Source organism: Carassius auratus, chromosome 6 (genome assembly GCF_003368295.1).
Source record: "Carassius auratus strain Wakin chromosome 6, ASM336829v1, whole genome shotgun sequence".
NCBI classification, from domain to species: Eukaryota; Metazoa; Chordata; class Actinopteri; order Cypriniformes; family Cyprinidae; genus Carassius; species Carassius auratus.
Window position 1 is genome coordinate 13,735,525 of NC_039248.1, and position 20,630 is coordinate 13,756,154.

Sequence of the window (20,630 nt, forward strand, 5' to 3'; positions counted from 1 at the left end):
ATGTATTTGTCATAGAAAGAATATGTCCATGCACAGAAAAATACATTTGGAAAAATCAGCTAGTGAAATGCTTGGCAATTAAAATCCTATATCAAATTTTATTTTTCAATAGTCTTTGCCTCAAAATAATATTACTATGTATTCCATTCCATTCCTTTGTCTGCTTAAAAGGCTATGGGTACATTCAACCCACAGCACCCAATGAACCTTCAAGCACTTGTATTGCTTTAAATTATGCTGTCCTGCAAAAGGTAAACAGAAACTAACTGTAGAGTTTCCACTTTGCTTCTCACAATAGATCATGTCAATCGAATTCTTGATAAAAGTGGGTTTGATTATTTTTAGATTATCAAGCACAAGATGACATATAGTGGTGGGATTTCAACATCATCTAATTAAAATGAAAAAAAAAAAAAAAATGACTTCCATCGTCTGGCAAAACAATTTATTACTAGAAAACTGATTCTAAAAGTCGATAGTGACTGACGTGCCAATACATTTCTCGTCTAGTGCGCAACTAGCTTTAAATGTTTTATGAGTCACGTAGACAAAACAGCTCCAAGGCAACTCTATACTGTATTTCTGTGCACAAACATCCACAGTATGTGTCTCAGGAAAGCTACAAGCAGATGAAAATCTAAAGATGAAAATGTATATCTCCTAATCACGTTTTACAGTGCAACAATAGATCTTACATACAGTGGCTCCTGTGTTCTTTTTTTTTTTTTGCATATTTGTCACACTTGAATTATTTAGAAGAATTATTTTTTGAAGATGCTGATTTTATTTTCCAGCAGGATCTGGTGAGTGCCCACGCTGCCAAAAGCACCAAAAGTTGGCTAAATGACCTTAATTGAGGAAAGTGAGGCCTGCAGTTCTTTAGATGTTGTTCTGGATTCTTTTATGACCTCCTGGATAAGGCGTTGTTGCCCTTTCCAGACTGATACATGTCAACTGTTTTGTTTCTCTTCTGTTCTTGAATTTCTTTAGATCGCGGCATGATATGTTGCTCTTTAAGCATGCTTCATTTTGTCAGACAGGTTCTTTTAAGTGATTTATTGATTCAACAGATCTGGCAGTAATCAGGCCTGGGAGTGGCTAGTGAAACTCAGCTTTCTAAAATAATGTTGTTAATCACAGTTCTTTCATGATTTAACAGGAGGGGGCAATATATTTTTCACGTAGGACCAGGTAAGTTGTTTTTTTTTTTCCCTTAAGAAATGAAATCATCATTTAAAAACTGCATTTTGTATTTACTTGCATTAACTTTGTGCAATATTAAAATTTGTTTGATGATCTGAATCTTTTACGCGTGACAAATAAGTAAAAAATAAAATAAACAAAACAGGAATGGGGCTAAAAACCTTTTCATGGCACTGTATGCACAAAAACAACAGCTAAAATACTGACAGATCTGCTCCAGCTAACATGTTAAACAGATATACAACCTGCGTTACGTAATGCTATTGCTGATGTAATGCCAATGTATTTCGCACTAAACAATTGCTGTTTCTTTAGTCTTTAGGCCTGAGGGTCACTCTAATAATTTATTGATGGTGCTTGCCAACCTGCTCATTCTACGTAGTCAATGAAGACAAAATAATTGTTCTAGAATAATGATTTGATTCTCATTCTTTATGATTAATTCATCAGAGCTTATTGTTGAATAGAAATTGTGAAATAGAAAGTTGTTCAGTCAGAGCCACATACTAATTTATTATTTGTTCAGCATCGGGTTGAATTCTTGACACAAACATAATTCCTTTTTTCATTTGTGTCAAACATAGCTTTTCTAAACAAACACAATAGAGGTTTATGAGGTTTGCACATAAGGATAATAAGAGAGTCACCTCAAACTTCTCTCGGAGCTCGCTATTTTCATCATTTTCATCTGGAATAGGCACACTGTAGTACTCCCCCTCCTCCTGGTTTAACATTTTATACCTGCATCACAGGGAAAAGTTATGACAGCGTATTCATCAAAGCACATTTTAAGTCCACACAGGTCTGTTTATATACCAATGATTCATTCATTCAGATATTCATTCATTCATTTACAGAGTCTGTAAAGCAATATATATATATATATATATATTTGTTTTTATATATATATATGTTTTTCTCCAGATAATCTCCAGTGGTGTGCTGGCATCTTTGCACCACTTTTACATCTAAATTTACATACAGTGTTGGGAAAGATCATGTGAACAACAACATCAAATTGGCTTTTTTTTTTTTGCAACACAAAGCTAACATCCGAAGGCTTAAAATAGATTGTACTTTAAAGGTTTTTTTTTTTTTTACTAATCAGACATATCTAATAACAGTAGGAAATGACTTCTTAATGAGTGACCAAACCTTTTTCCTGTCAGATACTTACATGGGTCAGTGAGAAAGAGACAAATCCTTACCATCCACACACTGGGGATTTCATGAGCTCAGACACACCAAATGACATAGAGCCCATGAAATCATTACGCGTGGTTCTGTCCCAGTCCCACACCTCCACAGACAGCCTACGGTCCTTATCTGTTGGCTTCAGTTTACTAAAACAGACAGATGCACGCACACACACACAGACCAGGTTGAAGCATTGCATTTGCACTCTCCCCATCATATTCTAAAAAAGGGCTTTTCAGCTGCTCAGGAGCAAGATTATTCAGATGAAAACTCAAGAGAAGCTAAACATTTTTTTTTACAGTAACTATTACCTATATCAATTTCATTGTAAATATTAACATGAAAACACAAACCGAACAGCCTAAGTATTTAAAATATTGAGGGTATTGCAATAAAGTTGTTAGGTAAAAAGATTTATAGCCTGAATGCACTGTAAGTCACTTTGGATAAAAACGTCTTATAAATGAATAAATGTAAATGTAAGTAAAGGTTCACAAAAGAAAATCCTACAAAAGGTGAACATGATCTCACACCTAAATGCTGTCTCATCTTTATAATATGACTATCAAACTGTCTTCATGTATGAAGTTTTAGGCCCAATTTATGTGCACACAATAACACAAGATGACACGCATTTGTTGAACATTTAAAGCAAACATTTCCACAAATATTAATTCCTCGCTACTGAATTTTAAAGGTGCACTAGATTAAATTATTTATTTTTTTAAATTAACTAAATGTATTTAATGAGCGAGTACATAACAAATACAAACTTTGTTTTGTCTTATTCTAAATCACTTTTAGAATAAGTTTTAGTTTTTAAGTTTTAGTCTCTAAAAACTCCTGTTTTAAGGTCAATCGCTTATTGTACTCCTCAATTGTATAGTAAGTTGCTTTGGATAAAAGTGTATGCCAAATGAATGAATCAAAAAGTATAGCTGCTGGGACGTTCCCTGCTGGAGAAGCCTAGTAATGTACCTGCATGACCTTCAATATTCATAAACAGAGAGCCCCAGCTACAATGTTTTTTTTTTTAGCATACTTTTTTTTATTTATAAACCAATAGAGCCCCAACAATTATATAGTGTACCTTTAATTAATTAATTTTTATTTACAATGTCATCATCATCCACCTGTACAGATTTATCACTGTATCAGTTGCTGTGCTTATGACGATCTATTCTGTTCACAGCCAAGTTATTTGCATAAATATGTTTGAATGGATAAGATGTGATTGAATGTATGCACCTAAACGGTGCTGGTCCTTCTACTTTTCTTTGCTACAATTTATCACTTTAGCTGCTTCCTCACCATAGAAATAGCATCAGCAGTCAGCTCATTAAAGAATTATTTACAGTACCCAATAAGTACATGGATGGGGGATGGATAATAATAGCATAATATAGTATATATCATGTCACATAATGAAATGTGCCCCCATTCAATTATATATTAAATGATTTGAACTTTGGACCTTATCTTCTCTATGGAAGTCACTCTATAGAAAAGCCATATATTATAACTGATGATACAACATACCTGTATGGAAGTGTATTTTATAGAGCAATTAATACCATGTTACGTAAAAATCAATAAATAATACAATGCTAATGCACATACAGTAAAACTAACACCAATTATATATTAATCCTAAATATTAGACTGTAATAAAATGTTGCGACTCACAATGTAAATGACTCATTCCAAGCCGGATTCAAGGAAGAACGGATGGTTTTCGTTTTCTGTTTCGTCTCATGTTTAGGGTCTGGAATCAACTTGAGTTTTACATATGGATCAGACAATCCATTCGGGTCCATTGGAATCAAGTTCCTGCCTTCCCCAACTGCAACAAAACATGCCAAATAAGAGAGGACATCAGAAAATGTATTAATAAATTAAATAAAACATAGGTAAATAACAGAGGGCAGGTAATGACACTGAAGTATCAGGCTAATGTAACTCTACATAAACTATGAACTGTGAAATAATAATAAAGAAGTGGCTTTAAATGATATTTATGCAATATGAATTATGAATTATGAACTATGAATGTTAGCTTAATCAGAGCGCAAAACACTCCAGATCAGGGTCATGTTGTCAGAGCAGAAATGCACATGACGGTCTTTGATGCTCTTTGTTGAACTGATCTTATATGAGGCATTCCATAACTGTCTGTCTAGTTTAGAGTGTTACTTTATATAATCACTCATGACCAAACACACACACACACACACACACAATGCATAAGACAACACGAAAAGACCTGCTACACATTTCCTTTGCTCAAACCCACAGAAAGGCTAAACTTTGAATACCCAAATATGTCACAACCAACAAGGCTAATACAAACATGTGGTGTGCCACTAACATTTGCATCACTGAATATAATGAAAAACATGGGGCACAACAATAATAATAATAATAATAATAATAATAAATGCATATATAGAATTAATAAATACATAGTGGAGGATCTGTCGAAGGACTTAAGTCTGTGAAGCAGACATTGCCAGACTACAACTCACACAGACAACATAACACAGTCTGAAAATGCAAATATCAACATTGACTACCTCAGTGCCTGAACTGTTTATGTTTGACAGGCAGGAGGCACCCTAAGCTTTAATGACCCAACATGTCCATGTGTTTGCTTCACTCTCTTTAAATTCGTTAATTCAATTTAAAAGCACATTATTGCACCATTACACATACAATACCACAAACCATAAATTGAAAATCCAAGAACACTAAATAGAGTGAAAATACAACATTAACATATAATAGCAACAATAAATCAGTTAAAAAGAAAACAAACAGCAAGAAGATACTGTTGCTATTAACATGAAATGCTTATGAAAGCATTTCAGAGGTCCTCATTTCTAAGGATGTGGCATTCTAATATCAGAACCACAATACAAACCTCATCTGAATAGGAAATATTTTGCCTGGCACAACTCAAACATAGTTGTGTGAACGTGAATGTAGACTCAAACATCCACAACTGTGCTGATGAATTGTCTACAGGGAAACAGGAAAATAAATCATCTACTAATATACTTATTAGCTACCAATCTATTAATATATTACTTAAATACAGTATGAGCTTATAAGTAAAGGCATGTACTAATCAAGAACTTATATAGACTACAACTTTAGAGAACCATAGCTACAAAATGAGACCTATGAATTTTTGTTTGAAAACTTAGACCAAAGAATTAATACATTAACACATTAATTAACAATTTTTTTGTCAGGGTAGTCATTATCTACAGATTAATTTTTGTGTCATACTTAAGGTTAGTTCTTGATTAGCACATGCATTAAATAATCATTCTTTAATTTTTAGTGATATTTAATTTAGGTTTTAGAAAAGGATTATTCATGTACGGTTACCAAGTATGCTGATGTATGAAAGGTAATGGGGTTTCAGTCAGAAGTTTTAACAAAATTAGAACTTGTTATGCTTCAGCTGAAACATTCATCACAATTTTTTTTCTTCTGCCGAGACCTTCGGGGAAAACTACGGCATGGAAATGGTGGGTCAAGATGATAAACTACAAGCAGACAATCAAGGAAGTGGGAGAAAAAGCTTTGTGTTCTTCCCTTGGGCCAATGCAAAATAAACATTGCTGGCATATTTATGCTCATCTAAGAGTATATATTTCATAGGTCTCTTAAGAGAACTGCACTCTAAGGTTTTCCCCTCAGAGGCGTGATGCATAATGGATTAGATATCTTGAACATGGAAGTGCAGTACACAATATGACCAAAAGCATATGGACATCCCCTTCCAGTGATGTCAAATCTTAATGCTAGATCAAACAATGGCATTTTAGAGAATTCTGTGCTTCCAACTTTGAAGCAACAGTTTGAGGAGGGTCTTTATACAAAATGACTTAAATGTATGGTGCAGGTAGAAATAAAATAACTCTGTCATGTGTGGAAGAACTTAATTGGCTCTGGCCAGAAGCTCTACTGAGCACCTTTGTGATGAATCGGATCAATGAACCAGGCCCCATAACTCAACGTGAGCGTCTGACCTCCATGTAACCTTGTGTCATGTTCACAATCTAATCAAAATCACTGAAACAATCATGCTTTCATACCAACTAACAGGCTTCTTAAATGCAGTGAGGTTGTGTTTGCCATTCCAATTTATGCCAAAGAAGTTAGGCTGGCTTCAGGTCTGGGCTTTGTTCAGGCATATCAATTCCTTTCAGACCAGAATCAGTTCAGTTCAGTTCTTTTATTTAACCAGGTTAAAACTCATTGGGATTAAAATCTCTTTCACAAGAGTGACCTGGCCAAGAAGGCAGCAACAAATAGTAAAAGTATACAGTTATACAAAATACGACAAATACAGTCATGCCCACAAATATTGGCACCCTTGGCAAATATGATCAAAAAAGGCTGTGAAAATTCGTCTGCATTGTTAATCCTTTTGATTTTTTATTTAAAAAAATTCACAAGAATGTATCCTTTCATTGGATAATAAGAATTTAAAACGGAGGGGAAATATCATTATGAAATTAATGTTTTTCTCAAATACTCGTTGGACACAATTATTGGCACCCCTAGAAATTCTTATGAGTAAAATATCTCTGAAGTATATTCCCATTCATATTCACAATTTTGAGCACTCCAGCATGATTATAAACATGAAATTATCCAGCCATTGCTTCCTGTTTCACAGAAATATAAAGTGGAGGGAAAACAAAGCCCAAATGCCCTTAATCATCCATCACAATCAGAAAAACCAAAGAATATATTTCTGATGTGCAGCAAAAGATGATTGAGCTTCACAAATTGGTGAAGTGGCTTAAAGAAAAGAGCTAGAGCAGTGACAATTCCCATTTCCAACATCAGGACAATAATTCAGAATTTCCAATCAACAGAAAATGTTAGAAAACTGCCTGGAAGAGGTCGTGTGTCTATATCGTCCTAATGCATGGTGAGGAGGTCAGTTTGAGTGGCTAAATACTCTCCAAGGACCACAGCTGGAGAACTGCAGAAAGTAGTTGAGTTTCTGGTTCAGAAAACCTTTAAAAAAATTGTCAAACAGAACCTACATCAACACATGTTGTTTGGGAGGGTTTCAAGAAAAATTCTCCTAGCTCATCCAAAAACAAACTAAAGCATATTCAGTTATCAGACACGACTGGAACTTCAAATGGGACTGGCTTCTATGATCAGATGAAACTAAAAATGAGCTTTTTAGCAGTAAACACTCAAGATGGGTTTGGTGAAAACAGGGATAAAAAGTACCCCATGTGTACAATGAAATATACAGCTGTACTTTTGATGTTGTGGGCCTATATTTCTGCTGGAGGTCCTGGACATCTTGTTTAGACACATGGCATCATGGATTCTAGTAAATACCAACAGATAAAAAATCAAAAAGTGACTGGTTAGAAATCTTATAATGGGCCATGTTTGGATCATTCAACCGTACAATAATCCAAACACAAACCTCAAAAACAACACTGAAATGGGTCACTGAGCTCAAAACCTAGCTTCTGCTGTAGCCATACTAGTCCTCTGACCTGAACCCTACAGAAAATGAGAGGAGTGAACTGAAGAGGAGAAGCTGGGAATCTGAAGGGTCTGGAGTGATTCTGGATGAAGGAATGGTCTCTGATCTCTTGTCAGGTGTTCTCTAACCTCATCAGGCATTATAGGAGACAGTTTTGAGCTGTTAAACTGGCAAATGGAGGTTTAAAAAATAATTCAATAAAAGGGTGTCCTTAATTGTGGCCAATGTGTATTAGAGAAAAACATTTATTTCATAATGATATTTCCCCCCATTTTAAATTCTTATTATCCAATGAAAGGGTTAGGATGAAAGGATTAACAATGCAAATTAATTTTCACAGCCTTATTTGATCATATTTGCGGGCATGACTGTACAATATACAACAAAAACATAAAAAAACACATTCATAAATCACAACAATAATTTATAAAAGGATAAAACATGTAATTTGTTAAAAGTAGCTTAGACTCATTTAGTGACGGTAACGTGGTAAGCTTTAGGGTATCCTGTAAGTAATTCCAAGAAGGAGCGGCATTATATGTAAAAACAAATTTCCATATCTCTGTTCGAACCCTAGGAACTTTGAGGTGCATCAAATAATTTGAGCTGAGTTAGGAATTTGAGAAGTTGAGGGACAAATAATGTGGATTAAGACTGCAAATCGACTTATAAATAAAACATTACCAGTTAAAACCTCTTCGGGTATGCAGGGATGGTAACTCTGCCTGTTCATATAAAATGCAGTGATGCGTTTGATAGCTACACCCTGTAATAAAACGTAAAGTTTTTAGCTAAGTTCAGTGAAGTATTTCTGTGGTATATGGACCTCAGTGACCCCTTTGGCATACCATTAGCCTGACTGTAGTCCTTTCTTATGTATGTATATATATATATATATATATATATATATATATATATATATATATATATATATATATATATATATATATATATATATATATATAAATTGCAATAATATTATCACTATTATTAAGTTGTTTTTTATAGTTATATTTGATGAGTCACACTATGTGTCGTGTTAGGACCAAACCAAATCTCCAGGTTCCAGGCTGATAAACTTATGTGCACCCTGAAGTCCTAAATCACTGTGTTTATGAGGATACTTGCAAAGACCAGCACTGGTTCCGATGTGGCGTGTAAAGTTTGCAGTCGTCCAAATGATGAAAAAGTATTCCCGTAAACAATGTATTTTGGGACATCGCAAAATAAATGATATAAGCATAATATGCATTGATAGACTTTCATTTCGTCCATCGTAAATGTATCATCATATCGCACAGCCCTATCAACAAGCAAACAAAGCCCTCTATTAGTGCACTCGTGCATACATGTGATCTATTCTTGAACTCATCAGTCTGACATTTTGCTAATGGCATTTTCTTCCTCAACCAGTGAACATCACACTGCAGCTGTTTGTGTGTGCAGTTAGCTGGCACGTTGTAATCAGGCTGATTGTGCAGGTGCAGCTCCTACACTCCAGGCTCTGAATGTGTGGATATGAAGACTGGGCCTTCAGGCTCTTCTACTGAAAGTAATTCTATAATACAGGAGCTCAGCTGTACAAATGCTATACATACAAAATATAATGTTTTAAAGGTAATATACTGATTACAACACAGAGTATCATTTAGAATTTCTCTGAAAAACCAGAAAACATAGAACATCTACAACGTCACTAAACTCAGCCTTAAATGGCACAACGGACCGCCCACTGTCTACTCACTGACTTACTCACTACTCACTGATTTACATCTTAGATTGGCATGCTTAAAGCAACATCCACGGCACAGTTTATACTGTATATATGTGCCATGGATGTTGCTTATATGTAATGATGATACAGGCTGCATTGCCATTGTTGCAACCTGTATAATTTTCCACACCTTCTAATAATGTTTTGTATTTATATGTGAATGAATTTAGATCATTTTAAATTAATTACATCACATTCCTCCAAGTAGTGTGACTTCACAATAAGATGCTCAAACTAAACATAAAATAAAACATTGCACATGATTATATAGGGGAAAAAAAGGAACTGATTCATTATTATTCTGTAATGATCTTAATTTGATATATATATATATATATATATAAGATTGGTTTCTGCTTTTCTTTATGTTATCTGTATGATGTCCCAAATTATGGTGCATTCTTGGACAGAACAGGTACAACTGGATTTAGAAACCATAGTAACAGAATGTAAAGAGATGCATTTTCAAGTTGAGTTTTGAATTAAAAAGGTAAAGAGGTCATGGAGAGATAATGTGAGAGAATTGTCAACTTGAACACCATCAGCATTATCAGACAGAAAAAACTACAGGCAGTTTCTGAAGCAACTTGACTAATTGACATTTGTTGGTCATTCAAACCTTCACATTGTGAAAGGAGCAGAGCAGACAGTTGGGAACTAATGTCAAGTTGACAATAAAAAAGTTAACGTTTGTTTGTAATCAGCAGTGGTGTAATGTAACAAAGTAATAATACTTTGTTACAGTACTTAATATTTTTTGGGATTATCTGTACTTTATTTGAGTTTAACTGTTAATACCGTCTATTGTAATATCAGCATCAGGTAAGATTACTCACGTTCATTATGCACTCAGTTACATAATGTTTTAATTACATATGTACCTTTATGAAAATTAAACATACGGTAGGTTTAGCCTACTACACACACAAAAAAAAAGGAAACAAGTTAAACTAAAGAAACCACACATTAACATGGTTTTGCTATACTAGCCATTTAGTATTTATTGTGTAATAATAATAATGGCAATCATTCTGAATGAATTAAATGCACACATACAGAGCGCGTGATCTCTGTGACACCCAGATGCACAAAACAGACCCTCCCACCTCTGTAAAAAACACGGAGATATTAGTCCCGTCTCAATTGATACATGAAAATCGCAGACGTCAGGTGGTAAGAATCGAAACTCAAATGTTGTTTAGAAAACTAGTCCCGTCCGAATAGGGCTTATATCACCAAATCACACACAGAGTTGTACACATGTTGATTTATTAATATGTTCTCAAAAATTCTAGGCATTCTAAATTGTAGACGGCAAAAATGCTTCTAGGATTTTTATTTCTATCATTTAATATAGTTAACCATATTAATCTATATTACACGAAGAGTACCGTTTTTCTGCAGATATCAGCATGAACACATTAAATAATTGTATATAAGTTCAGTAAAGCATCAAGTGCCTTACATTTTAGACATAATATTGTTTGTTTTTGCTAAATTTTGCTAACCTAACGAAAATTGTTTCAAACAAAGATCACAGCACTGTTTTGCATCTCTCAGCAATGGTTTACTTATTGAATGAATCAGCTTTTTTAACAAACCGTTTGAATAAATGATTCAGTAACTTAATTATCACCACATTCAAATGCTTTGTTTCTTAATGAATCAGTCGTTTGAATAAATCAGTTGAATTTCAATGACTCACTCACTGACAGTCGCTTGCTGTCACCTACTGGCGGTTTTAATTTCACATTACGACTATTTTTTTTCATGTTTTAAATTATTTCAAATATCAGTATTCAATGTTTTGTTTGAGTTTAAATGCATCCATGCATAAACTGTGTAAATACATCTAAATGCTAATTCAGATGCAGATTCCTGAAAGGTTTTCTTATGTTGGAATGAAAGTCACTAAGTACCGGATTAAATAATTCTTATTCTTACCCAAAAATATGAAATGAAGGACAGAGTTAAAACTGACAAACCACAATCTTGCTACTCAGGCTGTTTATGAACATTTTAATATATATTTATTTGGTTCTTCTCCATTTTGCATTTACTAGTAAGTTTAAAAAATACTTTTCATACTTAAGTACAGTAAATATTATATACTTTAAGATTTTTACTTAAGTAATCTATCCTGTTTCTTCAACTTCTAACAAAGTCATTTTCTGGTAAGATATCTATACTTTTACTTCAGTATGGCTTTTAGGTACTTAATACACCACTGGTAATCAGCATAGCCTTGAAAGTTGAGGGTGTGCTGGTAAAAAATGTGACTAAGTGGAAGCATGTAGCAAATAAAGAGCATTAGACCAAATAAAGAACCCTGAAGACACCTTGGGAAACAGATATGGAACAGCATTGACATGTTTTGCACTGCTGCACCACTGGCTTTGAAAAACATGGAAACTCACCTGTGACATGCATTTTGTCTCCTATCACCTCGATCTTCAAGTAAACACGTCCTCGTCTTTCTGTGTGATCCGTTCCACAAAGGCTTGGCACATTCATCACACACTGCTTATGGACGTTCATATCACAGGCTGTAAACACACACACATTTGCGTAAACTAGGAGTTCCCTGACTTCAGATTGACTTAATAAAAATAATACCTTGCACATAACATTTGAACATAATAGTAACATATAATATTACAATAGTTAATCAAATGATTACTCCACATACTGTACATTGACATAGAAATGTCCCAAATAACCACTGACCCTAGAACCATTCCTCGGCAAAAAAATAGTTTACTATGGTACTTACAGTCACATTTCACTCCTTGGTGTATGAGTCCATACAGAAGAGATCCACAGTGGTCACAGAATGTGGGACTGCCATAGGTGTGGATCTTAAACTTGTGCTTGCTTCTAGGATCCTACACAGATAAAACAATTCAAAAGAAAGAGAGAGAACTGGTCAGGAGACAGAGTTTGAAAAAACCCAAAAGGCAGGAACAGGAGACTGAAGCACAACTAAATGTTCTCTGTGCCTTCAGGTTGTGCCGATAGACGATAGTATCGTGTATCGACGACAGTTAGAGATATCAACATAAGCAGATTTCTCTATCGATGATATAAGGCTCATTCCCCTATTAATTTATTAGATTATAATAATAATAACTATAATTATTTTTCTTTTTATTAGGAAGCCTATTATAATTCGGCAAACTGCCCAGCTATTTCACTCCAGCACATACTGCGTGCACAAGTGCGAAAAAGAGGATTAGAGCCTGTGTAGATCCGATAACTCATTAAATCCATAAAATGGAAGAGATAGAAAACAAGGAGTTGGTGTCCCACATTTAATGGCTGCTACACAGCAACGCACTCTTATCATTCATGAGAGATTTACTCTTTCTTGGCGTTACAAATAAATTAAAGACAAAATAATAACAAGGCAGCAGAGCGAACTTATCCATTGTGGTTCTCACATAGTCCTTCTCTTAAAGACTGATCACTTAGCTTATAACACTGATGACGTAAGGACTATGTGAGAACCAGTATTGATGATAAGTTCTCTCTGCCGCCTTGTTATTATTTTCATGCACACCCCACTGTAATGTGATGCATGCAAATTACATAGTTTTGGCCGCTACAAAGTCTCCATCCACAAACAGACATACATCGTCTGCAGATATAAGGTATTTCATTGAACTTTAACAAGTAATCTGAACGGCCTATATATGTGCAATATTTTAAACGAGCCCTCACTAACTAAGTTTAATGCCACAGTTATGTTAGAATTCTTGTTCTGTGGCTGTGCATTGGTCTCGTCATGAGGCGCACGGTCCGGAGCGCTGTATGACTGATGCATTAGTTCACTTCAGCTTTACTCCAAATATATGAACTTACCTGTTTTGAATACTTTATATTCAACGTCTTCATTTATGTCCAATATTAGAGTTAAACTGTTGGACTTTAAATGAAATCTCCTATTGATTTTAACCATTGACTGATTTTGCAGAACATTTAGACTGATAATTCCGTGCACAGATGCAGCAAATTTGTCACAGGACGCGCAATATGACAGTTTTGTCACAATAAAGTTCTGCTTCTAAACTTAAATCATAGAGGTTTAGAAAGTGATGAGGTTGAGTACATGCCAGAATTATTAGGTAACACTTTATTTTAAGGTGTCCTTATTACACGTTACATGTAATTACCATTATAATAACAATTAACTAAGCATAATTATATGCAAGTATTGTAACGACAAACCCTCGTAATCATAACATTTAGCAAATACATGTAGTTAATTAATATTTCTCCGTATTTAAACGTAAAATTACACTGTAACAAGAACACCTTAAAATAAAGTGTAACCAATTATTAGTATTAATTATTATTATTATTATTATTATTATTATTATTATTATATTTTTTTTAGTCTGGATATGTTCTTGTAATCTTCTATTGACTAAGGATTATTTTCTTTTTTTTTTGTACTTTTGAGATACAATACAATAGATGAAAGCTATTAAATTGGGACTATGCAATAACTACCAAATCATTGTGTTGTGGCACATCAAAGCTAGTGGCTCCGTTTTAGTATTCATCAAAAACAAAGGCATTTTGCTTTAATATGTCACCGCTCTGACTTTTTTGCAGATATTTTACAAATGAAGATAATTTATCATACAGAGGATAAATAAGTGAGTGTTATGTTTGCCTTAAATCCTCAGCCATTGTCAGTTTTAAAATTGTTGCTTATACTATTCCCAACACATTATGAAGATAAAAGGACAATCTAAGGTCTAATCCAATGGGGCCACAGACATAATGCAAGATGAGTTTTATTTCAGAGACCTGACCATAGCAGACATTAAAGACACTCCCTCACTTAAGAAAAGCATTCATTATTAAAATCGCATGAATATTTAATGGATGGTGAAATATAATTAACTAAATAGCTTACTACAACTTTTAACACTTGCATCTATGTTGCTCCAGAACTCATAAAAATTGCCCAATAAAGCCATTAAAATCCCGCTAAAATCAAAATAGCCATTAAAAACTAATTGTATCAAAGCCTTATGTCTTCTGAAATTATTGTGCTTTCTCCACATCATCTAAATTGCAGACATGAGGACAAACTACAAAGTTCAATTACTGTTATCAGTAATTACCTAGATACAGGTTTCTCAAACGGGGTTGATGAAAAGTTAATAATAAATTATATTGCATGCAAAATAAATAAATGGCAAAAAGGGCTGCATGATAAGAATGATATAGTATGATTATCAAAACACAATGCTGCAAATTTAACAAGCATTTGGGAATGCAATGTGAACAAGGTTTAATTTATTTACACATTTAAAATATTTTATATTTAAGAACTTGCCAGCCAGCAATAATATCTGGCCAACAGGCTGCAGGCAGATTATTTTGATAGTGTCTGGTTCTGAAATACACCGTATATGTCATGACAGCAACAGTCAGAGTATATGAGCAGAGCGCAGAGTGAAGCGGTGTAATTTTTACTGAAGAGAGGAGTGGATTTTTTAAAGAGCGTTGTTGTTTTCACCTGCTCCAAGAGTGCTCTACCACCGCTTCATCACGAATAGGTCTGTCATGATAACAGCTATTTAGTGTGCAATATATTGCCCCAGAAATAATTGCGATAAGCAATATTATTGTAATTTTAAAGACCATTTTATGCCACGGAATATATAATCATGATGTAACAGCATAATAATGCAAGAAGGCCTTCACACTTCCACATTTTGATTATGGAAATTAAGTATCAAAATATACAATAACTTAAAAAACCTGATTAAATAAGTAACAAGTAGAAAAAAAGAAAAATGCACAAATAATTTGTATGGAGATTTTTCCATCCACAGATTTCCTGTAGACCCTTTTTTCTTAGTTTTTTTATTTTTTAAGTAAATATAATGGGCGATATATTGTATTACCAAAAAAATGTTGAGGTTATGTACATATATTGCGCAAAAAGTCGATATATTGATTATTGCGATAATCATGAGTGCAATTCATGTCAACGGGCCATCATATAACTGTCACAGTGTCTGGGTCGTTCCGCTGGTCCGGCCGCACGGAGGTCCGGCATCGACCACAGGGACGTGGTGGTCCTCTGCCCCGCCCTGGAGGACTCTGGCCTTGACCACACGGTTGTGGTGGTCTTCCGCTCTGCCCTGGAGGACTCTGGCCTCGACCACATGGTTGTGGTGGTCTTCTGCTCCGCCCTGGGGTGGCTTCCGCTCTGATCACACAGTGGTGGTGGTCTTCTGTTCCACCCTGGTGGGCGCCACGTGATGTCCTTCATGGACTTTTGTTTTGTGTTCTTGTTTTCTGTCTGTTCACCTCTGTGAGCCTGGCCCTCCGTCCCTCCCCCTGAGCCTCCACCTGTCCGCCTCCCTCCTGGTCTCTGTTTTGTCTATCGTGGAGTGTCTGGGAGCCGCTCCGTAGAGGAGGGGTTCTGTCACAGTGTCTGGGTTGTGTTCCCTGGGTTTCCACTAGGTGTCTTCCGTTCCCACGGTGTCTGTCACCTTATCACTTCCTGTTCCCTTATTTGGTCACCTTCCTCCTTGTTTTAGTTAAGTGATTGTTCCCCACCTGTCTCCCGTTCCCTCATTATCCTTCTGTGTATTTATACCCGGTCTGTCTGAGTCTGTGTCACGGAGTCCTTGTCTTATGTGTGATACCTTCCAGAGTCTGCTCTTCCCGTGTGTTTCTTGTTTTGTTTTTATGTTTATTGGATTTTCTGGTTTTGACCCTGCCTGGACTGTTTACCCTTTTGGATTGCCCCTCAATAAACCTTTTACCTGCATTTGGATCTCTCCCGTGTTTCTTGTATCACCTAACGTGACAATAACTGCATATTTAGCAAGAATTCACATGTTAAACATATTTAGCTAGCTTGATAGAGATGGATCACTAAATTCAGAATGGATGTTAAGGCTATGGAGACGGCTATATGGACAAGAGCGGGAAGTTATAGTTTGCAAGGAATTTGTTCTTTCTAGATAGCCTACTGAATATTTTTAACTGAAAGCATGATTTAAACAAGTACAATAACAAGCAATCGCTCTCACAATAATGCATGCAAACAAATGTACTCTTGCTACAATTCATCTGTATCCGATTTTGAATGAGCAGAAATCTGTAAGAAATGCATCAATCGGTAAAATACGGAAACATAGTTATTTTCATCACAAAAAAATAAAATTAAAAATACACAGTACAAAGCAGCAAATACACCTTTTATTGGTAACATCTATGTTCATAGCTTGTCACGTGGTAGGAAAAAGGTTTGTACACAATTGTTTTAATAAGTTACGTTTAAACTTTCCTGTTGTTTTATATTTTAAATTTTTTTATATGTTATGAACAGAAATGTGATATTTCAAAAATACTGAAATACTTTAGCCATGGAGAGAAAGGTGAAGGTGGAGCAGTGTTTCTAATTTCAGTGAGCAAGGAGTGGAGCGGGAGCAGAGTGATTTTTAAATGCTCAGAGCGCGGAGGGCAAATGTTTGCCGCACTCTGTCGGACACCTTCACACAAATGTGACTTTTTGTTAATAACTGTCCTACATGAAATGTGCTCACGCGCTTGAATGACTGAAAGTGTTCTCAATCAGGTTAAGTCATATTCATAAAAAAATAGTTTGCGATATCCTAAGAGTAAAGTTGTGGTAATATCCTAATATCCTTTCAATTTTTAAGGGTATTGTACACCCCCATAGCTTGCGTCAGCACTGGTCAATGCAATGATTTCTATAAAGTGAAGTATCAGTTTCAAATTTTCCCCCTGTTGTTTATCCTATCGTTTACCCCTCCAGCACTAGCTTGTACCATAGCTCTTGACCGGAAGAGAAGATGAGTAATTTTGAGGGGGAGGGGTGGTTAAAGGGTTAGTTCATCCAGATAGCAAATTTATGTAATTAATAACTTACCCTCATGTTGTTTCAAACCCGTAAGACCTCCGTTTATATTTGGAACACAGTTTAAGATATTTTAGATTTAGTCTGAGAGCTCTCAGTCCCTCCATTGAAGCTGTGTGTACGGTATACTGTCCATGTTCAGAAAGGTAAGAAAAACATCATCAAAGTAGTCCATGTGACATCAGAGGGTCAGTTAGAATTTTTTGAAGCATCGAAAATACATTTTGGTCCAAAAATAGCAAAAACGACGACTTTATTCAGTATTGTCTTCTCTTCCGTGTCTGTTGTGAGAGAGAGTTCAAAACAAAGCAGTCTGGATATCCAGTTCGTGAACGAATCATTCAGTTCACCAAATCACACTGAATCATTTTAAACGGTTCTCATCTCTAATACGCATTAATCCACAAATGACTTAAGTTGTTAACTTTTTTAATGTGGCTGACATTCCCTCTGAGTTCAAACAAACCAATATCCCGGAGTAATTCATTTACTCAAAGAGTACACTGGCTGAACTGCTGTGTAGAGAGAACTGAAGATAAACAGAGAGCCGAGCCAGATAACGAACAAAACATTGACTCATTCACGAGTCGCAAACAGATCCACCAGAGCCTGGCCAAAACTCTCCAACTCTGCCTCATCACCTTGGTGAAAAGCTGCCATTCGCCGGGCCTCGACCCCTGCTTCGACAGGATGTCTGCTCCCATATTAAGATGCCCAGGAATGTGGACTGCTCTCAGAGAGAGGAGTTTGCCCTGGGAGCACACAAGCATCTGGTACGCTAGTTTGTATAAACGGCGTGTGCACAGAGCTCCTTGGTGGTTGATGTAAGAGACCACTGCTGTGTTGTCTGTGCGCACCAACACATGGTGACCTCTTAGGTCACAAATGTCAGGGCATGACAAAACTTCTCAAGGCCCCAAAAATACCCTTAGACTCCAGATTAACTAAGAGATGGCTGCGTCCTGGAACACCAGAAGGCTTGGCAGATTGATCTCCTGAGGGCACTGAGGAGAGACGGGCACAATGAGGTGTACACCACTCTTCCCCAGTGGGAGCTGGCCCTCAAAAAGTCCTAGGCCTTATGTGTCAGGACTTTATGACGGAGGCTATCCAGCGAAAATGACGGTCCGCAGAACCACTTTCCACTAGAAGCCTTCGGCCTGGGAGCACCACTCTGACTCTAGCAACTGCGGAGTACAAAAGGTGAATCCCCGGCACGAGGTGCTGGAACATGGTAGGGTTGGGACTGTACCGCCCAGCAGCCCCTGACCGCCTCAACCTCCTCAGAGCAAGAGAGGTAAAGACGTGCTCTCACTCGAGTAATTACATCCCAAGAGCCCTGTACATTTAACGCTCATAGATATATATTTCATTTTATTCCTCAGAATTAAATGTGGTCAACAACCAGTAACAAGTAAACACGGTCTGGTGTAGAAAAATTCACATCAAAATGAAACAATGTAATATATGCATTGCCTCGGCAGTGCTCATTTATTTTATTTTTTTGGCAACTCCGTCACACAAACAACATCAATCTCCTCAGAGAAAGATGAATGCTGCAGTGAGCTCTGCCTCAGAGGGGGAAGTAACCGCCACGCAGGCTTCCAAGCCTCGAGAACGAGCTCTAGATCTAGGGAACACTGGTGGAGATAGGATGAGCTGTCTCCAAACTGTTTGCCATTAATGCTGCTCATTATAATATCAGGCATAATATGCTTGTGCAACTGGCGAGCTCATTGACACCCTCCACATCAATCTCCTCAGAGAAAGACAGGCAGAGTGTCGCACCCTCTCACCGGGGAGAAAGTGCTGCAATGCACGCTACACTCTCAAGCAGACAACACAAAAACTGCGTGTGTCCCTACTAGGAATGGGTACCGAAACCCGGTATTAAACTGGCCCCGGGGCTAAATTATGAAAGACCTTAGTATCAGTAAGATCTGACGGTATCGGTTCTGCTTTCGGTACTGGAGGGAAAAAAAAATAATGTACTATGTATTTTTGCTTAATAATGTTGTCGTGCACATTTAATCATATTAAGACGTTTGTCCGTGAGATCTGCGTGAACCCTCATGCACACCGCGGAGGCTGTCTGTCAGTCACACACACACACACACCACAACGAGTGCATGCACATGCATTAACTGTACGTAAACTCCTGCTTAATAATAAAGAGTGACGATGGCGAAGAGATTTGCTTAATGTTATCGTGCACATTTTATCTTACCAAACATTTCTAATTTGCGATATTATTAAGACGTTTCATGTAAACAGTACATGAAAATTATGTTGTCTATGTCAGCAAAAGCATAAAGAATTTCACAAATTCAGATTCGAATTTTCACCCTGTGATCATAAGCTGCAAGCTGTACACTGTTGTGATCATACTTGTCTTTTAATGATTTTTCAACCAAATTTGAAATAAAGTAATCTTACTTCATCACAAACCACTTTCATGATCACCAAATTACCATCAGCCTTGTCAAGTCCATAAAAATTATTGCTATGTGTGAAGCAGGAGAAATACAACTGTCAGTTGCATTTTCCTGTTGGGGTGAACACATTAAGACAACAAGTTCCTTTTAAAGGCAAAAAAAGCAAATTAATATGTTGGAAATATAGGGTTCTATATTTTTACACATTGCAGGTGTTGGTAAAACTGGCATATGGTTTTCAAGGGGGACTGATATTGGTGTGGGTACAATAACTGAGATTTGACGATAGCACAGAGTATATTATGAGAGTGGAATTTATTTTAGATCAAAGCGGTAAAGGGAGGGGAGAAGGTGGGCTGTATTTATTTTGAGGTTTGTGTTAATTAGCCCATTCCCTCCATCCTCTGTAGTTTATTATTAATGCATCACTCAAGGTGTGGCAGCTATAAACCTTAGTTCAGTTCCTATCTAGCAATGGGTAAACTGGATTTATTATTATATTCTCTCTCTCTCTCTCTCTCGGTGTGATTGTGTGTGTGTGTGTGTCTGTGTGCGTGTGTGTGTAATTATGCA

The 20,630-nt window shown here is 36.2% G+C and overlaps 1 protein-coding gene across 1 annotated transcript in view; it reads right to left on the minus strand.

The window, feature by feature from the left end:
• The window catches only part of prkcaa (protein kinase C, alpha, a), a 121,054-nt gene that overhangs the window by 24,985 nt on the left and 75,439 nt on the right, over positions 1-20,630 (minus strand). The window contains exons 4-8 of the mRNA XM_026262726.1: positions 12,481-12,592; positions 12,125-12,253; positions 4,087-4,243; positions 2,412-2,546; positions 1,851-1,944 (exon numbers count right to left, since the gene is read on the minus strand). Coding sequence (XP_026118511.1) covers positions 1,851-1,944; positions 2,412-2,546; positions 4,087-4,243; positions 12,125-12,253; positions 12,481-12,592 — 627 coding nt within the window. The remainder of the gene's footprint in view (positions 1-1,850; positions 1,945-2,411; positions 2,547-4,086; positions 4,244-12,124; positions 12,254-12,480; positions 12,593-20,630) is intronic.